Raw genomic sequence first — 16,714 nt, forward strand, 5'->3', positions numbered from 1 at the left:
GACACTTCCCCGTTTTTATTGAAACTAGAATCTTTTCCCACACAGTATATCCTGATTATTGTTTCTCCCCCTCTCCTCCTCCCAGTTCTCCCACACTGCCCCTCCCCTCTAGAGCCAACTCCAGTTCTGTCTCTTATTAGAAATGGGCAACCTTCTAAGAAACATAACAAAATAAAACATAATAAAATGAAGCAAAAACTATTACATTGAACTTAGACCCAGTGGAGAAGAGGAGAGGAGTCCCAAGGGCAGGCGTAGAAGTCAGGGACCTACTTGGTCTCACAGTAAGGAGTTCCATTAAAATGTTAAGCCAATAGCTATAATGTAGATCCAGAAAACCTATGTGAGGGTTCCCTCTCATGGAACCTTAAGTTAAATAAGGCTTTCGTTGGCTACTCCTACAAGTTCTGTGCCAACATTGTCCTAGCATATTTTGCAGGCACGACAAATTGAATGTCAAATGTTTTGTGGCTAGGTTGGTATCCATGTTTCTCTTTTTGTAGCCTATAGAGTATCTTCCTACACGAAGGAGACTAGAGTGTAGGGGTAAGGCTCCATCTAGGCACCAGCTTAACTTCTCCTTGTTCTGTGAATTTTATGGGTGTTGTTCACGGCAATGGGGTCCCACTGTCAGTTTTTCTAGAAAAACCCTGTGTCTTAGCAACACTCTGGGTTGTTTGGTGATTTCCATGGGACCTCTTTGGGCAACAACTCAACTGATTGTACCCCATTCCCTCTATTGGAAGGCTTGTCTGGCTACAAGAGTTGGCCAGCTGAGTGAGACCCTGTCTCCATTACTGAGTCCTCATTAGGATCACTTTCATACATTCCAGGAAGCTTCCACTGCATTAGGTTTTCACACTACAGCCCCCCTCCCAAATGCTCCCCACTTATAGCCATTTGTCCCTACACTCTCTCCCTCCAACCCATCTCCCCTTCATCCTGATCCTTCCTGCTCCTATCTCTACCAGTTCCCAATCCACTGTCCCCACTCCTCCTCCCAGGGAGATAGATGTATTTCTTCTAGACCCTTCTTCTTTACTTAACCTCTCTGGGTACACGAGTTATATATTGGTTATCATTTACTTAAAGGCTAATGTCCACTTACAAGTGATTACATACCATATTTGTCTTTCTGGTTCTGGGTTCCCTCATTCAGGATGACTTTTTCTAGTCCCATCCATTTGCCTAAAAATTTCAAGGTGCCATGTTTTAAATAGCTGAGTTACTTTATTGTGTAAATATGCCACACTTTCTTTATCCCTTCTTCTGTTCTTTTCTTGCCTTTACAAATAAAGCTGCAATGAACATGGTTGAGCAAGTGTCTTTGTGGTAGAATGGCGTATTCTTTGGGTATATACTCAAGAATTGTAAATCTGGGCCTTGAGGTCAATACTCAGCTGTCTGAGGAACCACCGTATTGATTTCCATGGTGGCTGTACACATTTGCATTCTCTCTGGCAATATAGGAGTGTTCCCCTTGCTCCATATCCTCATCATCATGATAAATAACTTGTGTCATTGATCTTAGCCATTCTGACAGATGTAAGATGGAATCTTAAATTAGTTTCAGTAAATAACACAATTTTGGGGTTCACACTATGATCAATTATACTGCAACAGTTATAGATCTATTTAAATTCTTTGTCTTTTCTTGAGTTAACTTTGGTAAGTGGTACCTATCAAGAAAATTATCCACATCTTTTAGATTTTTCAGTTTGGTGGAATACAGATTTTTTTTTAAAGTACATCCTTGTGATTCTCTGGATTTCCTTGGTATCTGTTGTTACGTTCCCCTTTTTGTTTCTGATTTTGTTAATTTGAATATTTCTCTCTGCCTTTTAGATAGGTTGGACAATGGTTTGTCTAATGATTTTGCTCAAAGAACCAACTCTTCATTCCATTGATTCTTTGTATTGTTCTCAGTTTCTATTTTATTTCTTTCACCTCTTATTTTGCTTATTTTCTGTCATTTACTCCTCATGTGTGCTTATTTCTTTTTGTTCTAGAGCTTTCCTATGTGCCGTTAGTTTGCCAGCATGAGATCTCACTACTTTCTTTGGAAGGCACTTAGTGCTATCTGTGAACTTTTCTCTTAGCCTCACTTTCATTATGTCCCATAAGTTTGAGTATGTTGTCTATTCATTTTCATTGAAATCTAGAAAGATTTTAATTCTTTATTTCTGTCTTGGCCTGTTTTTCATCCATTAGAGAGTTGTTTAGTTAGTTTCCATGCGTTTTTAAGCTTTCTGTTGTTTCTATCGTTGTTGATATCCAACTTCAATTCGTGGTGATGGTCTGATAGCATACAGGAAGTTCTTTCAGCTTTCTTGTATCTATTGAGATTTGTTTTGTGTCCAAGTATGTGGTCAGTTTTGGAAAAAGTTCTATGAGGTTCAGAGAAGAAGGTATATTCTTTGCATTTGGATGAAATGCTCTGTAAATATTTGTTAAGTCCATTGGATTTATAACATTTGTTAGGTCCAGTATTCCTGTTTAGGTTTTTGGTATGACATGTCCATTGGTGAGAGTGGAGGATTGAAATCTCACACTGTAAATAATGAAGGTCAATAAATGATTTAAGCTGCAGGAGTATTTCTTTTAAAAACTTGGGTGCCTTTGTATTTAGGACATAGAATTGAAATGTCATCTTGATGGATTTTTTTCTTTGACTTGTATGTAGTATCCTTTTTGCTACCCATTTTGATTAGTTTTGGCTTGAAGTCTATTTTGTTAGATATTAAAATGGTCACACTAGCTTACCTATTAAGTTCATGTGCTTGGAATATCCTTTTCTAACCCTTTTCTCGAGGTAATATTTATCCTTGAGGTTGAGGCACGTTTCTTGGATTCATCAGAAGGATGGATTTTGTTTTTGCATTCATTGTTAGTCTGTTTCTTTTTACTGAGGAACTGAGGCAGTTACTATTGAGAGATATCAATGACCAATGATTATTGATTTTTGTTTTTTTGTTGTTGTTGTTGTCATTGGTGGTGGTGATACTGGTGTGTGTGCATGTGCCTGTACATATGCATGTGCACTTCCCTTCTTTTAATTTTGATGCTATGAGATTATTTATTTCCTGTGCTTTGATGTATGTGGTTAACCTCCTTAGGCTGCAGTTTTCTTTCTAGACCCAGAAGAAGTCTAGATCTGTAGATAAATATTGTTTAAATTTGATTTTATCTTTTTCTCCCTCTATGGTGATTGAAAGGTTTGCTAGGTACAGTAGTCTGGGCTAGCATCTATTGGGAGAAGGAAGCTTGGGGAAGAAGGTCTTTGTGATCTGCTGGGGATGAGGTCAAAGACAAAAGGGAGATAGCAGACGTTCTCCTGTTCCAGAGCTGGGAACGGGGCTGGGAGGATTGGATTTCAGGAGCAGTGGCAGAAGTGTGGGTCCACCTTGAACCTACTTGTTGCCCTGGGAGGATTGGCCCTTGGGTTTCAGGGGATCTTTGCTGTGGTTGGGGTTCTGGCACAAAGCAGTGAGTTGAGAGGGGAGGGAGGTTAGAAAGGGAAGAACTGTGGAATCCAGCTGCCTTGGTTGTTCTGCTGCAGAGCTGGAGATAAGACAGGGATTGGATTTGGAAGGGAGGAGAGAGTGGTTAGGGTCTTCAGTTAGCTTCCCTGCTTCCCTGTTCTGCTTAGCTGTTGTGTTTCTAGTGAATGTCTGCTGATGTTAGAGGCTGGGATAATGGGATGAATTGGGGGCAGAAGAACTTTGTGATTTGGGGGGGCTAGGGTCAGATAGGAAAGGGAGACTACAATGAGTTTCCTGCTACAGAGTTTGGATGAAACTCCATATTGAAAAAAAGTGGCAAAGAGTCAGTTTGCAAGCATTCCAACATGACAGACGTTACAAAGGACATTGACAAAAATATGAGGTAGTTAAAGTTTGAGTCACTTGGCAAAAAAAAAAAAAATCAAATTTTGACTATTAAAATTACTCGCAGTCTCAACTGATCTGGACCTCCAAGATCTCTCAGATACTGGACCACCAACCAGGCTGCATACACCAGCTGATATGAGGCCCCCAACCCATATACAGCAGAGGACTGCCAGGTCTGGACTCAGTCAGAGAAGATGCACCTAGCCCTCAAGAGACTAGAGGCCCCAGGGAGTGGAGAGTTCTGCTGGGATGTGGGGTGTGGAGGTGAGACAGACGAGGAGGGATGGGATGTGGAACAGTCAGAGGGTAAACTGTGAGGGAGATAAAATCTGGATTGTAAAAAATGATTAAATAAAAAAAAGAAAGAATATAAACAAACAAAGCAGAAACAAAAAAAATCACTAATCGTGGGATAGAGAAATGTCTCAGCAGGTAAAGAGCTTGCCTCTGAGCCCAATGACCTGAGTTTGATCCCTAAAAGCAGCATGGTGGATGAGGAGAGTCAGCTCCCACAAGTTGTCCTTTGACCTCCACACTAGCCTCATGGCATATGTATGCACACACATAATAAATAAATGTAATAAAAGCTTTTTAAAAAAATCACTCATCTTATATTCTAGTCTTCAAAGTAGTGTGAGATTGATGATTGTTCTAAGTTGCTGTCATGTGTCATTGTCACAAGGCACTACCCATTACAATCACAATGTTGTTAAATAAAAGACAAAGCACACTTATTTTTATAATTTTTAGTTTCATTTCTAATGTTGAAGTCTTGATCAAGCCTCTTATTTATTACGAGATTCTGATTATCATTTAAAATGCATTCAATTATGATGGCCATTTCCTGAACGCTGGCATCATGGCATGTGGTACCCACAGTATTTAGAGATAAGTTTTTAAAGTGTTGAAGTAGCAAGGAGGAGAAGGAATAAGTAAGGCTCCCTGGAGGAGGGAGTGCCACAGTGCTCATGTTGGGGCTTCAGTGACAGGTAAGCTGAGGTGGCTGGAGGCAAAGGCATTGTCTCTCAAGACAGCCAGTGAGATAGCCTGGGCTTTAGGGGTTCAGATCCCTGGGTTCTCTCTTATTTGCTATGTGAACAAGGAAGAATTACTTCTTGACACTTTGATTTCTTATTTAAAAGTTCATATAGAGGAAAAATACAGTATATTATTATATATCTAAGTCATGGTAAGCTGATAAAGATATCTTAGTTCTGCTTACTTCCTAAGGGACTCAGTGAGAGACACCAATAGTATACACAAAGACTTTTGTCTGTGGTTGATCAGGTTTAATTAGTTTTGAAGGTTTGAAATTAAGTGCCCCTTGTACTGGGGAGTTGTCAGTAAGAACCTAGACATATTAACCAGCTGTAAGCAAAGGGATGCTTCTAATGTCTGAGAACAGTTCCTCCCTTGTTAATGTTCTCTTGCTGTTGCATGGTGGAGGGCTCATGTAGGGAATGGTGATGGGGAACACAGGGACAGGACAGCAATACTAGCTGGAAAGTGTTGCTATGGAGAACTCATGGGAAGCAAAGGCCACACCTCCTGGTTATACCACAGGAAAACAGCAACAGGAAATAGTGATAGCTTTCTAATTTTTTTAATTCAGAGAACGGGATAATTGAAACAATCAGCAGTCAGTTTACTCTGAATGACATTTTCTGCAAGCCTCAGGCAGTGCTCATAATAAGGTGCCTGTTGTTAGTGCCACCATTTTCCAGATGAGATCACGGAGGCTAAGCAATTTGGCCTCAGAGCTTACAAGGGAGCTGGGATCAAAATCCAGGTCTCCTCATTAGTTCCGGTTAGTCATCCCAGGCAGCATACTTGTGTCACAGTGACCCAGCAGTGACAGTTCCTCTAATTACCCCACAGATTGTCTTTTACTTAAATGGTAACTCTTGGTAGAATGCCCTTGTTTATTTACAAGGCTAAGTTAATTGGAGGTGAGGCATTATGTTGTCAGGAGAACGAGGACAGATGAAGTCAGATGAAAAATGTTAGTCAATGAGGTCACTACTTATTCATCCAATAACCAACTATTTACTTAGCTATGCTTTCTATTAAGTGTTTTTTGGAATAAAATAATGACAATTGAGAAGGATCCATCCTTTATTATGAGATATAAAACATCAAGTGACAGCTGGGTTTGGTGACACACTTTTTCTATTACAGTAGTCAGATCTCTAAGAGTTCAAGGCCAATCTATATCAAGAGTTCCAGGCCAGCCAAAACTGTATACTGAGACCCTATCTTAGACCAAAACCAAAACAAAAATACTCTCGAAACACCAAACCCCACAAAACTCCAAACTCCCTCAAACAAAAAGTCCTATGATTCTACACATGATAAGTATTTATAATTTTCAGCCTTACACAACTTAAAAATCATCTTGGAATAGGTTCTCAGTGGGGAATTTCCTAAATGGGTTGGCCTATGGGCATGCCTGTGAGGGATTTTTATTAAGTATGTTTATGAGGTGGTAAGATCCACCCTGAATGTGGGTGGCACCATTCCATGGGCTGCGCCATGATCTGTACAAGAGTAGAGAAAGCCGGCTGAACACTAAATTCGGTTGCATTAATTTTTCTGTGCACTTGGCTGTGGACGTGCTATGACTAGATGTTTTAAGTTCTGCCACCTTTTCTGCTATAAATTGTAATATGGAATTGTGAGTTAAAACAAACCCTTCTCTACATGGTTTTCCAATAGGGTCGTTTATCCCAGGAAAAGAAATAACTAGGCCATCACAGTAAGAAAAGAATAATAATAGAGTAGTATGTGAGCTGTGGTCTCTGCACTGAGGTGGTCTGCTGTGTCTTGGAGGTTCAGAAAAGCCCATACACAGTAACATAACCATAGGAGAACATTAGACAATATTAGTGGGTGGACCTACCCTCCGTGCTTTGGTTGGATTCAGCTACTGGATAACATTGTCGGGGGATTAATTAGCAAAGAAAGTCTTTATTCCCTAAGGGTTTGACTTTCGGGGGTCATCATGTTTTATCTTCTTTATCACTTGGCTGAAAGTGATGATTAGTGTTAGGTGGCTCTTTCTGTGTAGGCATTTTCCTTTTTAATAATTGCTTTCTTCCTTTGCTTCTTTTAGGTTCCAAGATAGTAAATCCATTGTTACCAGTCTTGGGAGGCAGGCTTTTCACTTTAATCCCTCCTCCACATCTTTTAACATCATCTCTATATTAAAGCTTCATAGACTGGTGAGATGGCTCAGCAGGTAAAGATACTTACCATAAAAGTAGAAGATAATACACTGTGAAAAGCTGTCCTCTGACCTCAACACATGTGCCATGGCATGTGCCTCCTCTCTCTCTCTCTCTCTCTCTCTCTCTCTCTCTCTCTCTCTCTCTCTCACACACACACACACACACCACCACCACCACCACCACCACCACCACCACCACTACCACCACCATCACCACCACCAATAATAATAATAACAATAATAAAATAATTCACAAAAAGCCAATTTGAATTTCATCTTATTTTTTCCAGGACCTGCTTAGAAATAGTAATCATATGTTTATATATGTTTATTTAGAACGATTTTAGGTAGGAGGTAGAGTCTGCATTAGAAAGCAATATGAGAACGTAGGGACTGAGACCAAAGTAGAAAATCCTGGAATTTTGGTAAGAGATGATTGGACATGAACTTGGAAGACACTATGGGAAGAGAGTGGGCATGCCCAAGATACTTGAGGTGGAACTCTTCTGCCCTGATGCAGTCCTCACAAGGAGTCATATTAATCTTCAGCAATCAGTAATGAAGGCATCTCAGACCATTTCCCATCATCACAACAGAATATACGAATTGAGTAAATGAAGTTTATTTTGTACATGGCTCTGAAGGCTGGAGGGGTCAGCTTCTGCTGAGAGATTTGTATTATGTCATTGCATGGTAGAAAGGTCAAAGGGCACAAATAAATGCACAAATAGAGTGATGAAATAAGAGGCAGCCTTGCTTTCTGACAACCTGCCCTATGGAGACTGACCCAGTATTTGAGAGCAACACCAACCTGTTTAAGAGGGTGTCTCAGATGACTTCCTCCATTGCCAAACTGGAGACTAACTCATGAATTCTGGGGGATGTTCCATAGTATTCGGTAAGGGGAAAATCTTCCTTGTAGCTTCCCTTGCACCAATTCAACAAAAAGTGAAGATTTGTAGAAAAGTAAAAGAGAGACAATCAGCACAGGTGCTGCCCAAGCTTTTAAGTAACGAGAGGCAGGCTCGGGGGACTTAGGAACGATTCGAGTTTTTAATGGTTTCACAGTCCTGTCCCACTGGGTCAGGATGGCATTTCTGGCTCCGTCCCATCTTCCAGGGCCCATTAGGCGGTATTGGTAAGGGGTACATGGTCCAAAGAAAACTTCCCAAGCTAATCTTGGATCCTTAATGAACAGAAGTGGAATGTTGGGCTTCGCACCTATGCACTGAGTGAGCTCATCCATGTAGGAAATGAAATTCAGTTTGTCTTGACTGGTATCTTTAATCACACCCCTATAGGCAAAAAAGATGAATAATATTTATTAGCCACTCCCTGTTCTGCATTTCCCAAGTTAGAAGATCGACTCCCTTCCCTACCTTTTTGTAACTGCTATATTAGGATCAAACTTTATTTTGGGAATGCTTTTCTAAATTGGAAAGAAATAGCAAAGGGGGTTTATTTAGCAAGTCTAGCTGCGAGGGCAAATTCTTTGTGATAGGAGGTAGAAAGAGAAGCGTTTAGGAAATGGCTTTTGGTGTTTGAGCATGACACAAGGCTAAAGCCTGGTCTGTCCAAATAAGATGCTGATGAAAGACTAGATCAGAAAGCATTTCATATGTGGACAAGGAAATGAATGATCCCAGCTACTTGGGAGGTTGAGGCAGGAGGACTGGTTGAGGCAGGAGGACTACTTGAGTAATTTAAAGCCACAGGCCAAGATGAGGTCATCTAGGAGTGAGATCTAATTTTGGGGGTTCATCAAGTTTAAGGAGGCAAGTATAGACAAAGCCCAGCCTGTGAGGTGGGAAGTAATTACATTCAGAATGGAATTCCTGGGACCACGTGAAGACAAGGCAGCAAGACAGGGTCAGAAGCTGTGAGCCACAGGTAGGTGAGTAGAATTTACTAATGCTCCCCTATAGTGGGCTGTACTTCATACCTTTTAATGAGCTGCAACTTTTTAGTGGCTTCAGCCATCAGTTTCTGAGATGGAGGTATGCTACAGAGTCCTGTGAGAAAGATCAGAAGCAATGGTAAAGATGTTAGTGTTTCTTTTTCTTAAGTTCTGCATCCTCTCATTTCTGGCCTCCCTTTGCATCAACCATGGAACTTAGTTACTGCAGTACACAGGAAACTTCCTGAACATAAAATCAGGTTAACCAGGGAACTTCATCACCGGATTCTCAGATGGGTGCTGGGTGGTTCAATCCTCAGCCCCATGCCACCCATACCAGACGTCACATCGGCTCCAGCAATTGCTGTAGTTCCTCCACATCTACTGTCATGTTTCCCTTTTCCCTCTCAACACAATCTATATTGTGTAACACCCCTATATGACACTTGTGTGTATGTGTGTGTGTGTTTTAAAGGCACTTGTTTAAATGGAAATACTCTGAGCAACCATTTTTAGACACATCTTCTGTTTTGTTATTGGGAGGTCTCCTGTGGGTCAGTCTCAGCCTTGGAGTTCTGTCTGTGTATATTGTGAGGACCACCTCTGTCGGAACTCAGTCCAGGAAAGGAGTTGAGAGAGAAGACCAAGTGCTTGCAAAAGAAAACAAGTCTTATGACCTCAGGTTTTTCAAAAACATGGAATTGTTCTTGGAATGTGTTTTTGTGCTCCTCCCAGGTGTATCAGATGGGAGTGAGTTTACATCAGGTTACCCATTATTGTTTGCAGTTGGTGTTCAGTTAAATGTTTAAGCTATCCTTTCTATGCCTCTATAGGAAAATATGTTTTTGGCTTGTGATTGTATACAGCTTGAAGTCATGAGAACTTTACTCATTCTCAGAGTATAAACTGAAGTTCTGAATAAAGTTGGCTATTGCCTAAGACGTCAGTCTGCCTTACTGATTGACTCCATTCTCCCAGGTCCCACAGCCTGTAGAGCAGCAACAAACCTTCTTAGGACAGCTTCAGACCTTGCCCTCTGCTCCTGTTCATTTTATTTCTGAACCAGATTTTAGCTTATCAGCATGGGCTCTGATCCTTCTCTCTAGGGGCTCAGCTCCCAGCCTCTAAAAATCTCATTCTGTCCCTTTGGTTTTCTGGAACTTTACCCTTGCCTACTGTATGTGAACCTGTCCATCCCTTCCCTCAGCTTTTCTTACTTGCTTCAGGCTAGTTGTGATCTTGATAATCCTCTCTGTTCCCCATCTTCTTCTGGTCAGTCTTGCTCTGCCTGGAACCAAATGGCAGCTCTAGATACATTACCCTCAGAGTTAGGTCTGTGCTATGTTCTCTGCTATGGTTTTGTTATCTTGTCAAAAACTAGCAAGGCTGGTTGCTGAAATGTGTCTTGGAAGCTCTCCAGTGGACCACACAATTACTTATGTGTTGTGAGCCAATCAAGCTGTGACTTGCCAACTGTATCATTTTAATAAGTATTTTACAGCTCATTATGCATAAACAACCCTAGGTATTTAAGAGTCTTCTGTGGTTTTAATGTAATTGGATAATGTTGTAAAAGCACTTTAATTGGCTTTAAAGAAATACATTTTTTTGATAATTTAATGAAAGGTCATGGTTCTTTTTCTCACACTGTAAGGACCTTCTAAATATGTCTCCTCCTTTCATTCAAATAGCAGGTCTACAGTCAGGCTTGTGGTGCAGGCCTGGGATTTGCTCAGGAGACTGAAGACTGAAGCAGGAAGGTGACAAGCTCAAGATCAGCTTGGAAATTTTAGTTAATTAAAAAAAAGAATAAAAAAAGAAAAAAGAGAGAAAAAAGAAACAAGGAAAGAAGAAAGCTGAAAGGATAACCCGGGGATAGAGTGTTGGCCTGGTGTGTACAAGACCCTGTGCTCAAACCCCAGTGCTGTAAAATGCATATTAAAAAATCTCACATGAATAACCAAATGCATACATATAAATGGAGTATTTGTTAACCTAGGAGAAAACAGGCTGCTTTTAATAAATACGTATTATTTTTTGAGTCTGAGTGTTTTGCCTACATATATGTGCTGGATCCCTTGAAACTGATAGTAAGCTGTCATATAGGTATTGGGAACTGAACCTGTGTTCTCTGCAAGAACGAAAAGTTCTCTTAGCCTGTGAGCTCCAAGCATCGGTTTTTAAGTGTGGTTGATATCTATTACAATTACAATGTGAGATTACTGGTGGTTGCTTTTATTTATTAAGGATAACCTATTTGCCTCAAATGTGAAAGCTATATAAAAAATGACATGGCTGCAGTTCTTTAAAACACTTGCTAACCTAACTGGTGTGGTGGGATGCCAACAGTAAAAGCAGCACATATCACTTAGTAGGCTTCATGGTGGGTCAAGTACTCTGCCTACTGCTTTGTAAAAAGTACCCATTACAAAAAATCCTTGATGGGTTGGAGAGATGGCTCAGTGGGTTAGAGCACTTGGATGCTCTTCCAGAGGTCCCGAGTTCAATTCTCAGCAACCACATGGTGTCTCACAGCTATCTATAATGGGATCTGATGCCCTCTTCTGGTTGTATTAATTTAGAGCGCGCACACACACACACACACACACACCACACACTACATGGATAAATTAATCTTGAAAAAAGCCAGTCATGGTGACAAATGCCTGTTGATTCCAGCGCTTATGGGGCAGAGAAAGGCAGAGCTCTGAGTGTTTGAAGCCAGCCTTATCTACAAAGTGAGTTCCAGGACAGCCAGGGCTGTTACACAGAGAAACCCTGTCTCACCAGCACCCCCTCCAAAACCCCCAAACAAACAAAACTCCCAAACCCCCCAAAACAAACAAACAAACAAAAAAACCCGACAAAAACATTATATAGATGAAAGACCTGAGATCTTAAGAGGTCTTTTCAAAGCTTATGCGTTTCAATGATGGGGTTGAGCCCCACAAACTGTGACTTCAGGCCCTTTAGCTTCTTGAAATGGTAACTGACGTCAAATAGTGCACAGGATTAAGTATTTTATAAGCATGTGTGAAATAGATCCCATAAGGGAAAATTATGAGGATGTGGTTCTGGCTGAAGCATCTCACCAAATGTCTAGGAAAGGAGTCAAGCCACATTTCAAAGTGATTCGGTTTAGGACTTAAAGCATGGTTTGTTGTTAGTTTAACATTCTTCTTTTATGTTAAAGGACTCTTGTCTCTATGTGGGCATCTTTCACACAATTCTTATCCCATCTACAAATTCAGCATGGCTTGCCCTCAGTCACATGGAATGACATGTGCACATCTCTTATGATGCCACACACATATATGATTAATTGCTCATTAAGTATGCTTCTAGTATTTTATATTACTTTAGCTCACATCTGTTTGACTTTAGATCAACAGCAGGCACTAATTTTAAGATTCAATTGATGGATTTGTGTTTAAACAAAGCAAGCATACCTTTGAATACTCTTGTGGCCCACCGTGCTTGGAACTCTGTGCCCACTAATATAGACCCAGTAAGACTGATCAGGCCAATGATGGCTAATGTCGTTCTCTCCAAATTTGGGGGAAAGACTCTCTTATATAGGATGATCTTCTTTGTGCAAAGGCTTTTGAGAGGTTCTTCAAAAAAGGGAAAAGAAAATTCATATCCTGTAGTGAAGATCACTACATCAATGTTGACTTCTATTGTCCCATCTTCAAAGATGATAGAGGATTCTGTAAAATCCTTCACACTGGCTTTCATGGTGACTTGCCCACAGAGGATGCAGGCTGGTAGTTCATCATTCACAATAAATTTTGGTTTTTTCCTTGGAGAGAGAAAAGAAAGAACATTCACTATAGTTATTTACAGGAGACTCAGCAAATGCTTTTTCTTCAGTCAATTGAGTTAGATTATCTGCTAAGCCAAGGAAGTGAGCTGACCAGTCTTTAAAAGTTTCGAACCTGATAAACAAGCACTGTATTTATGACATGCCGTCTCCTTGCTTCCTGTAAAAGGCAAGTAGAAAATGACTCTTTCCTGACTTGATTTACAATTCTCTTAAAATTATATTGAGATAGCTAGAGATACATATAGAGAACAAGATAGGAGGAGGAGGAGGAAGAAGAGAAAGAGGAGGAGGCTGGCCGGGCAGTGGTGGCGCACGCCTTTAATCCCAGCACTTGGGAGGCAGAGGCAGGCGGATTTCTGAGTTCGAGGCCAGCCTGGTCTACAGAGTGAGTTCCAGGACAGCCAGGGCTACACAGAGAAACCCTGTCTCGAAAAACAAACAAACAACAACAACAACAACAACAACAAAACAAAAAACAAAAAAAAGGAGGAAAATTTGCAGGACCAGTGGTTCTTTCCTTCTACTACATGTTCTGAGGACTAGACAGGTTCTCAGGCTTGATAGCAGGAGCCCTTATGAGTAATCTCACCCGCATTTGATTTTTAACTCTATCCATCAGAATTCATTCCTAGAACAGTGCTTTTGTTTCTTCCTTTTTGTTTCTTCTCCAGTGTGAAGATTGAACCAAGGACCTCACTTGTACCAGGCAAATGGTTTACCACTGAGCTATACCCCTGATATAGCAATGCTTAAAGTATAAGCATAGAATATACAGCCAACCGTTTGATGATCAATTTGGAGTTCTATATCACCCAGGTCCTCAGAAGATGAAGTCAATAAGTAACTATTTGTCTAAAATTAAAAACTATTTTCTATTCATCTATTTACATGACTGGCTATTTTCATCATTACACAATCACATCAGACATATGGTCTCTATAAAATTGACAGGTCATATCATTTCTGCCATATTTTTTTTTATACTTCAAAATAGATGCTGCTAAAGAATATTTGAGTTAGGCATATATTAAAATCATATTTAATGTCATGACATGAAGTTTAAAGTTTTTATTTTTCTTTCTAACATATAACTCTCTCCCTTCCTCCCCTCCTCCCCTCCCTCCCTCCCTCCCTCTCTCTCTCTCTATATATATATGTATATATATATACATATATATATATTATATTAAGTATATTAATGCAGTATATTAAGACACATTGAGTCAGGGACTCTTATTAGAAATTCCAACCTCTAATCATAGTCAGATTAGGCATTTCTTATTACATGTAGTGAGAACCAACACATGGATGCTATGAGCATTGTATTTCTGGATAGTAGCAGCTTCAAGATGCCTCAAAGCCAATTTAAATTTCCTTTCAAACTGTAATTAAAAGTTTTTTCTTTCATTTTATTCTAACATTGTGCATTTACTCCTGTGGATACTAGGCAGAGAATATGCCTGATTTAAGAACTGCCGTGGAAATTGATGGACAAAGTCTTAAGGACATAAGTTTATAACAGGAGAATCTAAGACCATGATGTAGTTACTGAACATGTAGAGTTCTGAAGAATATAGAATGAGAGACATTGATTTAAAATTTCCCATAAGAAATCCAAATAAAAATGACAACAAGATGTTTTCTCACTCTAATTAGAATGGCTATTGTTTTGCTAAAAATGTGGATGAAGGAAAGAGGAATATGTGCACTCTTGGTGGGAATGTCAACTGGTTTAGCCAATATGGAACATAGCATAGAGGTTCCAAAACAACAACAACAACAGCAGCAGCAAAAACAACAAAACCTAACTAAACAAACAAACAAACAAACATCTCCTAAGATTAGATCTACCATATGATCTGTCTACTCACTTTGGGGGAATAAATCCCAAAGTAATAAAATCAGCATTCCAAAGAGATACCTGCATTCCCATTTTATTATTCATAATACCTTAGGTATAGAGTCAATTTCAATGCTTATCAATAAATGCATGAATAAAAGTGTGACACACGGGCTGGAGAGATGGCTCAGTGGTTAAGAGCACTGACTGCACTTCCAGAGGTCCTGAGTTCAAATCCCAGCAACCACATGGTGGCTCACAACCATCTGTAATGAGATCTGATGCCCTCTTCTGGTGTGTCTGAAGACAGCTACAGTGTATTCATATATAATTAATAAGTAAATCTTTAAAAAAAAAGTGTGACACACACACACACACACACACACATCAAAGTATTTTCAGCTTAAAGAAGAATGGAATCTTTCATCTATAGAAAAATGGAGAGACTCGAAGACTATCTTACATGAACCACCTTAAGCTAAAAAATGTAAGTTTGGCACATTCATTTTAGTATATGGAAGCTAAGATCAGAACAGTGACTATTAAGGATGGAGAAGGATGACTATCAGAGAGAGGAAGGAAAAAAGGAGGTTGGCTTTAAACAGTAGATGTTACATGCACATATGGAACTCCACCGATAATTAAAATTTATGCATAGTAGTAAAGACAGTGAAAATGAACTGAAGCTTTCCCATGAAATAAAAACTTGAGTACCCTTTTGCAATGCTTAATCCATAATTCTCATGGTTGAGTACTTTATTCATTTGCCTCTCTAGATTCCAGCTTACAAAACACGAAGGCAGAACTTGTGCAAGAAAATTATGCCATCTTGTTAGCATCATATTCAAAGGGTAGCCACCATCTGAGAGGCGAGTTCGAACCCAGGCTCCAGTTCTAGTGCTGAGAAACACCTACAAAGTAAAATGAGAAGGGTAAACATGTGTCTATTGCTTTGTAGTACTTTTCTTTTGTGTGTTTCAAATTATATTCTTGTTTTCTAACAGACTTATATGTGACCATATGTTCTTGTTGCTATGATTCTAAAAACACATCATTTGATTTTATATATGTTAAGTATCTTCATTATATTATTTTTAGAATTGTGAAAATATAGTTGTAATATTTGTAGCTATAATATGTTGGCCTGGAGATTTTATGTGTGTTTGTGATACAAATGGGTGCAGACATATGTGAATGTGTGTATACATTCATCCAAAGGCCAGAGATCAACCTCTGATGTCATTTCTCAGGAGCCATCGACCTTGTTTTTTGATGCAGAATATCTCACCTGTACCCGAGGCTCATATATTAGGTTAGGCTGACTGTCCGGTGAGCCCCAGAGATCTGCTTTCCCAGCAGTACATACATGCTGGCTTTTTATGTAGGCTCTGAGGATGGAACTCTTAACCTCATTCTTTTGTAGCAAGCATTTATTTGTGTGGCTGAGCTAGCTCTTCAGGCTCTGGCCTGGCAATTTTTAAACATATGGATAATAGAGAATTATAAGGTTTAGAAAGACAATTGTAACCAAGTTAAATATAAATCTATTCTTTTGAGAGCTAATAACTTTCCTACGAATTATGCATGTGAAATAGATCTCTAATTTGTGAGTTGTTTGGAATTTCCAGAATCATCAAGTATGCTTACATACTTATATAACTTAAAGATTGCTTTTATGTTAAAACAAAGAACAGATCTGATTTCTAGTAGAAGAGTTGGAGGCATTTGACAAAACAGCTTTACTATTGGGTTCTAACACAGCATTTTAACAGAATCACAGAGGTTTTACTTAAAAGAGAGATAGATGGCTAGGAGTTGGTTGCATATGCCTGTTATCCCAGATTTTGGGAGTCTGAAGCCTGCTGAGCCTACGTAGCGAGATCATAATCCAGTAGAGAAAAGTAAGAAATGCTTTCAGGGAGATGAAAATAGAATAGGTGTGCAGGCTGGAGAGATGAAGATGGGGAGGCGACAGGGAGGAGAAAGAGAGGAGAGGGAGAGAGGGTATGAATGAGAAGGAGAGGGAGAGAGGGTA

The 16,714-nt window shown here is 39.7% G+C and overlaps 1 protein-coding gene across 2 annotated transcripts in view; it reads right to left on the reverse strand.

Annotated features, from left to right (window-relative positions):
* Positions 1–7,428: 7,428 nt before the first annotated feature.
* Positions 7,429–16,714, reverse strand: part of Fmo4 (flavin containing monooxygenase 4) — a 17,918-nt gene continuing 8,632 nt past the window's right edge. Inside the window, exons 7-11 of one of the 2 annotated variants that reach the window (XR_003710225.1) lie at positions 15,394–15,590; positions 12,463–12,815; positions 9,059–9,128; positions 7,928–8,411; positions 7,429–7,777 (exon numbers count right to left, since the gene is read on the reverse strand). Coding sequence is in view for 1 of the 2 variants with exons in the window: in XM_028759127.1 (XP_028614960.1) it covers positions 7,982–8,411; positions 9,059–9,128; positions 12,463–12,815; positions 15,394–15,590 (1,050 nt within the window). In the remaining variant the exon portion in view is untranslated. Of the gene's footprint in view, positions 8,412–9,058; positions 9,129–12,462; positions 12,816–15,393; positions 15,591–16,714 lie in introns of both variants that reach the window. The other variant, XM_028759127.1, reaches the window with a different exon arrangement.

This window comes from Grammomys surdaster, unplaced genomic scaffold (genome assembly GCF_004785775.1).
Source record: "Grammomys surdaster isolate TR1022 unplaced genomic scaffold, NIH_TR_1.0 130, whole genome shotgun sequence".
Lineage (NCBI taxonomy): Eukaryota > Metazoa > Chordata > Mammalia > Rodentia > Muridae > Grammomys > Grammomys surdaster.